Source organism: Podarcis bocagei (assembly GCF_964188305.1).
Source record: "Podarcis bocagei genome assembly, chromosome: 1".
Taxonomy (NCBI): domain Eukaryota; kingdom Metazoa; phylum Chordata; class Lepidosauria; order Squamata; family Lacertidae; genus Podarcis; species Podarcis bocagei.
The window spans coordinates 20,775,445-20,784,651 of NC_138125.1; the positions used below are offsets into that span (position 1 = coordinate 20,775,445).

The 9,207-nt window shown below is 45.0% G+C and overlaps 1 protein-coding gene and 1 long non-coding RNA gene across 5 annotated transcripts in view; both read right to left on the reverse strand.

The window, feature by feature from the left end:
- The window catches only part of PAPOLA (poly(A) polymerase alpha), a 53,042-nt gene extending 46,397 nt beyond the window's left edge, over window positions 1-6,645 (reverse strand). For 2 of the 4 annotated variants that reach the window (XR_014007733.1, XM_081192294.1), the window contains exon 1: window positions 6,360-6,642. Coding sequence is in view for 3 of the 4 variants with exons in the window: in XM_081192294.1 (XP_081048420.1) it covers window positions 6,360-6,367 (8 nt within the window). In the remaining variant the exon portion in view is untranslated. Of the gene's footprint in view, window positions 1-6,359 lie in introns of all 4 variants that reach the window. The other 2 variants (XM_081192295.1, XM_081192296.1) reach the window with 2 other exon arrangements.
- LOC308587662 lies at window positions 2,717-6,341 on the reverse strand. The gene is made up of 2 exons (XR_014008510.1): window positions 4,040-6,341; window positions 2,717-3,572 (listed from the first exon to the last, which is right to left on the reverse strand). It is a non-coding gene; the product is annotated as an uncharacterized lncRNA (long non-coding RNA).
- Window positions 6,646-9,207: the final 2,562 nt, after the last annotated feature.

Genomic DNA, 9,207 nt, shown 5'->3' on the forward strand with positions numbered 1-9,207 from the left:
GGACAGGCTGTAGCCATGGACATGCTATGTGCTCTGATGGTGAATTTTGGCTGACCCAATGCAAAGATCCTGAGGATCCATGTGGATCCATGCTCTGTAACCACGTTTTTGCACCATTGCAGCCCCAGGCAACAGTGGGTGCGTGATTTTTTTTTTGGGGGGGGGGACAGGCTGTAGCCATGGACATGCTATGTGCTCTGATGGTGAATTTTGGCTGACCCAATGCAAAGATCCTGAGGATCCATGTGGATCCATGCTTTGTAACCACGTTTTTGCACCATTGCAGCCCCAGGCAACAATGGGTGTGTGATTTTGGGGGGGCAGGCTGTAGCCATGGACATGCTGTGTGCTCTGATGGTGAATTTGGTGTGACCCAATGCAAAGATCCTGAGGATCCATGTGGATCCATGCTCTGTAACCACGTTTTAAGTGGGGAGGGAAGGAAAAACACAGAAGGCTAAGAATGCAGGAGAGGGCTATAACGTGAGGAAAGGAAGGCAAAAGTTTCCCCCCACCCACCCACACAAGCCAGCCAGCGTGCGCGCTCTCTCTCTCTCTCTCTCTCTCTCTCTCTCCCTCCCACCAGCATGACAGAAGAAAGCATTTTAACTGCATTAAGAACTATTTAGCAGCGAAACCTAAGCTTTGCCATCCCTTAAGAGGTACAGACACTGTAATCTTCCAGAACGCATGAATTTACAGGCAAAACACTGTTTAAGGATTTCATCCTTTTAAATGGAAGAAAGCATATTTGAATGCTGTGTGTCTCCAAAAACAAAAAGCAGGAAGTCAAATCAGAATTTTAAGCCGAACCTGTAATCTCTCTTCCCTTCACAAACATTGTTCCCTCCGGAGCAGGGACAGGATAGAACGACGCTCTGCTTTCCTCTCTTCTTGCCTGGAGGGGAGGGGCTTTCCCTGCTCTTTGTTCCGTTTGAGCAAACACAGTAACGAAACAGAGCAGGGTGGGCAGTAAGACCCTGAGGCAGAATGCAGGAAAGCAACAGCTTCCTCTGTCACGGAGCTCCCTTCTCCCTGAAGCGCGGTTTGATTTTTGCCTCATTTTTCGGCTCCAGGGACCACACATTCGCTGCATAACACGCACAGACATTTCCCCTTCCTTTTTAGGAGAAAAAATCTGTGTGTTATAGAGCGAAAAATACGGTAATTCTCTTGGATCAAAAATATAGGAACTAGAGGGATATGGAGCCAGGAACTAAACTAAACTCAGCTTCATGTGTCTACGGTGTACTAAACTGGAGAAGAGAAACAACCATTTAAAAATAATTATAATATACAGTGGAACCTCGGGTTGCAGACGTAATCCGTGACAGGCACATCCACAACCCACAGCGTTCGCAAACTGAAGCGCCATGTCTGCGCATGCGCCATTTGGCGCTTCAGCGCATGCACGAAGTGTGATTTAGCACTTCTACGCAGGCGGCGAAACCAAGAAGTAAACTGCTCCGGTACTTCCGGGTTTCCCACGGTCTGCAACCTGAAAACGCATAACCTGAAGCAAACGTAACATGAGGTATGACTAAATAAAAAAATTCCTTCCAGTAGCACCTTAAAGATCAACTAAGTTAGTTCTTGGTATGAGCTTTCGTGTGCATGCACACTTCTTCATAGAAGAAGTATCTGAAGAATACTTGAAGAATCTGAAGAATCTGAAGGTATCTGAAGAAGTGTGCATGCACACGAAAGCTCATACCAAGAACTTAGTTGGTCTTTAAGGTGCTACTGGAAGGAATTTTTTTATTTTGACTATGGCAGACCAACACGGCTACCTATCTGTAACTGTATGAGGTATGACTGTAATTACTAGTACTGTGGGGATTTGGGGGGAAATTTCCAGTTTGCATTTGTGATGCCCCCAAAGTGATCTAATTTAGCAAGTTTATTTTACTTGCAGTCAGTAAACAAAGCTAAAAACTTTGAAACTGTCAAACATGTATAATACTGCATCCTGCAACTAGCATCCACTCGTTACTAATTAACATATGCTAATAAGAAAGCTGCAAAAAAAAAAGGTATGGGAAATTTTCTGTACATCATTGTTAGTTGTACAACATGCACATACATTGTCAATTTGAATTGTACTTATGAAGCTCTGCCCCAAAATATATTCAAAATGGCTTAAATTCCATTACAAGCTACAAATGAAGAATTTATTTTCTATATAATGCAGTAATAAAAAACACTATAACCTTCACTAGACTTGTGTATTTGTGTGACAAGTCAAAAAATAAGCCAGTTGACCTATCATATGTTTTCAAAGCATCATCTTTAGAACTAAAATGATACTGCTATGAAGAGAGATGTAAACTGAGTGAGCCCAGCCTGATTTCTGTCATTTTCAGCAAACAAACACATCCTAAATAAGCCTTTCCTGAGAGGCCCCAATTCTCAGGAGAGGCTTTTATTATGAAGATTAAATGATTTTCATCCAGCCCTGTCTCTAAAAGAAGCAAAGGGTGGAAAACAATGATGCATTTTAAAAACCCCAAAGCCAATCATTATTACAACTAATATTTTCAAAGCTTCCAGAAATAAAATCTTTCAACCTCTTTGGGAGTTACAAGGCAATGGAAAAACCCTATTCTACATATGGCCAAACTTTCATACTAAATATGAATTAAACACACTTTAATCATCAACAAGTTTTATAGTAGAAAACAAATTAAACCACTCTCATCAGTGATCCATTTCCCCCCCACTCAAGCCTACAACTTGTAGCGAACCAAAAAAATTATGGTTGTCAAGCCCCCAACCCTATCACAAAGGGAGGGTTTTTCTCTCTAACCATACATTACACATCCCAATATAAGCTGAGCTCAGGCTAAGGCTACAGCAAAACTAATTATAATATGGTTAGATCAATTCCACGAACAATACAAAGACACTCAAATCAGATGTCTAAGCACCATGAAGAAACTATGGATTCTCCCTTCAAAATACATAGTGTACTACCCCTTTAATCAGTTGCATTTGATTCTAAAATTCAAACAAAACAAACTAAAATTTCCCCAAAAGTCCACAATACACTTCCACAAAGTGCAATGCTTACTTACTGAGGGAGAAGGGAGCTAATCACTGTTACAACCCAAACAACCTTTCCTCCAGTTCCAGTGCAGAAGAAACAGACAGCACTAGTTTATCTTTTCTGATCCTTATGATTTTATTAATCAAGGACACAACCATAATGAAAGCTTTCAATCCTATTTCCCTTTTATGTATTCTGTCAGTACTGGGAAAAGTTTTTAAAGTTTCTTCACCCCATGTTGCCTTGTTATGGCACTCAAAGATCTAAATAAAACATTGAAAAGCACCACTATGCTCTATCCCAAAGAGCCTTCAACCTGGCTCCAAAGAAAATTCAACATTGATTGCTGGGGAACACTACCTTCACAGCAAAAACAAGGCACAGGAAGACACTTTATTATATAAAGTGCTTAAAAACAATGGGAAAAAAGAGAAATAAAAATTCCAATGAAGTATTATGTGATGCTCAGCAACCTTTTTAAAAACATTAAGAGTATATTTCTTAAACTGTATCTTATATACATGTACTCGGAAACACATTTTTGTTATCGCCTCTACTGCTTCCCTTTTGTTTTATGCAATATATAATAATTTTGCTGAATACTAGCAAATTCATCAACCTTCATAAGCAGTTTGCAGTATGTTGCGGGAGGGATGCTGTTAGAAAAAAGGGAAATCCTACTTTGTACATGCTGAAGGGTATTACAGGTACTGGATCCAAGTCCATCAAACACCAGTCCTTTAGAGCAGATGGGGGGAGAAGGAGAAGAGAGGGAGGGGAAATTCCATAGTGTAAGCAGAAGTCCTCATGGAAACTCAAAAAACACTAAAAAGGTCCTGTAGGGAATGCAGAAGTTGAAAAGCCCAGGTAGATCAGCTTATTCTGGAGTAAGGCTCCATGTAGCCTTGCAGTACCAGGAGTTACTTTTACTTTACTGAATTCTATTCTTTTGATGAATTTGTTTTATATCAAATATTATATCAAATTAAAAACCAGTCTCCACATTTATATCATGTATTAAACTGGTAAGTTTTGGAAAGAACCCTCAATTTCTCTCACTTAAATGAACTCATAAGGGTTTGGATATAGCCTGATCCTTGAAAGTATGTATAGCTCTTTATTTTTCTAAAGTGGTCCTCTCAAATACAATTATGATGTTGGCAAACAGGCAGATAAAACTTTACAATATTTCATTGTAAGTTATTCATCTGCTGCAGGCAATGTTCAAAATTAGCCAGGCATATTTTGCAGCTGGCTATCAACCACTTGTGACCAAGTAAAGATGCCTGGGCACCAGGATAGCGCCTCACACCTCCACCACCTGGAGGTGCATGCCTGGGGATCACTGTTTTCACACACTAATACCCCACCCTATAGAATTCAGTAATATTTTATCTGCACAATCAGAATGAATTCCAGGAACCAAAATGCTTTTTCTGTGCAGCCTGAGCAGGAGCAGCCACATTTAAGAAAAAGAGGTAGAAATAGGCCAATATGTACGTGGACTGTCCCTGGATCAAGTGACTTTTCTTCTTAAAAGTTCTCAAAGTTCTTAAGTTAGCTCAAGGTTGTCAGATGTTTAATTCATAATCAATCACAGTCAATCAATCATTTGAAAAATAAGACTTTAGAGCCACCTTACCCCCACAATGGCAACTAGACATTCCATTTTGGTTTAAAGAGCCATTTGGCGCCTAGCTTATATACCTGAGTTTCTAACACTGGCTGCAGGGGATAGTCTCTTAAATTTTTCAAAAGTAAATGTTAATGAAAAATACATGAAACAAATCCATATTAGAAAAGAGGGAATGTGCTCATTATCATCACCTCAAGTCACCAACTAGTTTTTCATTCAGGATCTTACAACTTTGTTAAACTAGTTTTTGCAAGACATTCAGAAAGGAATCTGAAACAACTGTTTCCAAAAACCATTAAAAAGCCTATTACATACATTTCACAAACATATACCCACTATTAAGAATTGCCAAGGATTATTTACCTAACATACCCAGCACACAACTATGGCAAAGTTCACACAATGAAAACAAACATTTATTTTGTAGATTCTCCAGGGGTTTCTACAGTAGAATGAAACTAGAACACACAGTTCAACCCCCAGCAAACATTGTGAATCAGAAAAGAACTGTACACAAAATTATAAATGTAGACTTGGGCTGTGCATATACCATGCATTTAAAAAAATACACCCCCATCTACATCCTGGGAACTGCAATTTGTTCAGCATGCTGGGAATTGCAGCTCTGGGACTGGGAGCAGAACTACAGTTCCCAGAATTCTCTTCTGGGGTGTGTGTTGTGCTTTGAATGGGTTTTTAATATATGGTGTGCACAAAGTGCCAGTTACCCCAAATACAATTTGTTTTTTAAAAATGCGTTCACGAGCATGACAATGCCTCACAAGGAACACGGTGCAACCAAACGAGTGCCAACACATTTACATAGAACTGTATAGCGAGATGTTCAGCGGCCAACAGAAAACCTCTAGTTGGAGAGAAAACAAAACAAAGGAGGGCTAAGGCCACAAAATAAGCTGGCCCTCTCCAGGTATTACTCAACAGAGGCGTGCAACTTTAAAAAGCTGCAGGTGTGCTTCAGGCAAGATCTCCTAAGCAGCACTGGATTTTTCGTTCGCGTTGCAATTCCCGCCAGCCAGCCCCCCCTTCAAATAACGTGTGGCGGGGATGCGGGGAAGAAGGTGGGCAGGGATTTCGCAACACCGGCGGGAGGGAGGCGGCGATGGCGCTCCCAGCAGTTGGTTGGCAGACTTTTGCCACCATCCGGCTGATTCCGGCGCGCGGCGGGGCCTGCGCAGCTCCCCAGATAGGCCTCGGCGCCCGCGAGACGCCGCACATGCGTCCTCTCTCCCCCCCACAAAACGCTCACCCCCCCCCCACAAGGCCTGAGAAAGCGGCAAGAGGGCCGAGTGTGAGGCGAGGCGTGAAATGCCCGCCGCCACTTGTTGTGGGGCTACGGCTGATGGTCGTAGGCGCCGCCGAGGCCGCCCGCTCCTCCCCCGAAGTTCTGCGCCAGGGCAAAAAAAAGGGGGGAGCGAGAGGAACGAGGCCCTCAGGCGCCGAAAGACAGAGAGAGATAGAGCGTGGGAAGGGAGAGCACCCGCGCGCCAAGGGAAATGAGGGCCGACGAGGCGGGTTCAAACGGAGGGCCTACACGGCGAGGAGGGGAAGCCGTGGGTCCCGGAAGCGCTCGCTCAGGTTGCCTCCGAAGTCCCCTGCCAGGCTTCCCGGGGCTCATTCCACCCGCCCCCCCTCACGCCAGACCCGGCCTCCACTTACAACGGCATCGTCTCTCCGGCTGTGGGTTAAGCGCCGCCACCTCTTCCCCGGAACAGTCACTCTTCCTGCCCCTGGGAAGCGGGCGACGCGAGCATGATACGGGCCTGGCTCGGGCCCTCCGGCCGAGGGGAGGGAGCCGCTTGCTAGGCCTGGTGGCCGCCGCCGCCGCTGTTGTTGCTGCTGCCGCCGCCGCTTCCTCTAGTCCTTCCTCTTCCCCTCCGGCCTCCTAACATGGCGCCCAGGCGCTACCACAGCAACGTTCTGGGGCGAGGGAGGGGAGGGGGGCAGAGGCGTGCAGGGCCAGTTGGCGCGCTGACGCAACGGCGGCGCCTGCCCTGCGTCGAGAGACGTGCGCTCCCGCGCATGCGCCAGGCCTTTGCGTTGGCTGGCGGGAAGTGTAGTCCTTGCAGGCAGGTGAGTTCGAACTTTTGAAAGCTGCCAACGGCTGGCGCGGCTGATGCGCAGGCGCCAGAGGAAAGTACTCGCTTGGTGGCGCGCAGTTCGGAGTTAACCCGTCCTTTGTTGTTTGCCTTTCCTAAGCCGCAAACAGGAGGAGATCCATCTAGTACGCGCTTGGAGACGTTTGCATTCTGGTGTAATTCCTTGCGAGCCACTACGCCGGTTTAGCGCATAATTATCACTCATTTAATCCACTTTATAGGAGGACCGTTAAAAGTTTGTAAATGATAGGATTGTTGCAGTGCCGGATTTATGTATAAACTAAACAAACTATAGATTAGGGCCCCTCTCCCCCCCTCCCAATTTCACTATTGATATACTTTTCTTAATTGTATTTCAGTTCAACAATTACTTTGATAAAATACATAATTTGTTATGTGCAAATGGCTTTAGATAACTATTAGGTCCATAATTACCATATAGCATATATTCAACACAAAAAAGTGACAATTTGTTGTTGACAAAGGACAGCTGGACATATAAAGGGCCCCATTATCTTCAGTAGCTTAGGGCCTCATCAAGCCTAAATCCTGCCCTGGATTGTTGCCTGATGAAGACAAAAACCATGAAAACAGGGTCACATTCACTCTACGTTTACAGCACCATTAAGCTACAGTTCCCAGGAGACATTTCTTGTAGGTGGCCACCAGGTTTGCACACATCTCGGGAGGTATTTTGTCCCACTCCTCTTTGCAGATCTTCTCCAAGTCAGAAAGGTTTTGAGGCTGATGTGTAGCTACTCAAACCTTCAGCTCCCTCCACCGATTTTTGATGGGATTAAGGTCTGGAGACTGGCTAGGCCACTCCAGGACCTTAATGTGGTTCTTCTTGAGCCACTTCTTCGTTGCCTTGGCCATGTGTTTTGGGTCATTGTCACGCTGGAATACCCATCCTTGACCCATTTTCAATGCCCTGGCTGAGGGAAGGAGGTGCTCACCCAAGATTTGACGATACATGGTGCCGTCCATCGTCCCTTCAATGCAGTGAAGGTGTCCTGTCCCCTTAGCAGAAAAACACCCCCAAAGCATAATATGTCCCCCTCCATGTTTGACGGTGGGGATGGTGTTCTTGGGGTTGTAGGCAGCATTCCTCCTCCTCCAAACACGGCGAGTTGAGTTGGTGCCAAAGAGCTCGATTTTGGTCTCATCTGACCACAACACTTTCACCCACTTCTCTGGGTCATTCAGATGTGCGTTGGCAAATTGCAGACGGGCCTGTACATGTGCTGTCTTGAGGAAAGGGACCTTGCGGGCTCTGCAAGATCTCAGTCCTTCACGGCGTAGTGTGTTACCAACTGTTTTCATGGTGACTATGGTCCCAGCTGCCCTGAGATCATTGACAAGTTCCCCCCGTGTAGTTCTGGGCTGCTTCATCACCGTTCTCCTGATCATTGCAACTCCACAAGATGCGATCTTGCATGGAGCCCCAGACCGAGGGAGGTTGATAGTTGTTTTTTGTGTTTCTTCCATTTGCGAATTATTGCATCAACTGTTGTCACCTTCTCACCAAGGTGCTTGGCAATAGTCTTATAGCCCATTCCAGCCTTGTGCAGGTCTACAATCTGGTCCCTGACATGCTTGGACAGCTCTTTGGTCTTGGTCATGGTGGCTAGTTTGGAATCTGCTGGATTGATTGCTTCTGTTGACAGGTGCCTTTTGTACAGGTACTGTAACGAGCTGGGATTACAAGCAAGACCTCTCCCTTATAGCAGGTGCTTCAAATCTCAGCTCGTTACATACAGTGAAGATACTAGGTAGCCTGACACCTGGCTGGTTGATAGGGGATCAAATACAGTGGTACCTCGGGTTACATGCGCTTCAGTTTACAGACTCTGCTAACCCAGAAATATTACCTCGGATTAAGAACTTTGCTTCAGGATGAGAACAGAAAGCATGCAGCGGCGTCGCGGCAGCAGCAGGAGGCCCCATTAGCTAAAGTGGTGCTTCAGGTTAAGAACAGACCTCCAAAACTAATTAAGTACTTAACCTGAGGTACCACTGCACTTATTTCACTCGTTATAATGCACATCAATCTCTGACTTTTGTCTTCTGGGTTTCTGGAGGTTTTCCTGTTGTTATTCTGACTCTCACAGCTACAATAAACCTACCATTACAATTATGGACTGGTCATTTCTTCGTCAGAGGGCAAATGGGAAAATTTAGCAGGGGATCAAATACCGTATTTTTTGCTCTATAAGACTCACTTTTTCCCTCCTAAAAAGTAAGGGGAAATGTGTGTGCGTCTTATGGAGCAAATGCAGGCTGCGCAGCTATCCCAGAAGCCAGAACAGCAAGAGGGATTTCTGCTTTCACTGCGCAGCGAGATTCAGAATATTTTTTTTCTTGTTTTCCTCCTCCAAAAACTAGGTGCGTCTTGTGGTCTGGTGCGT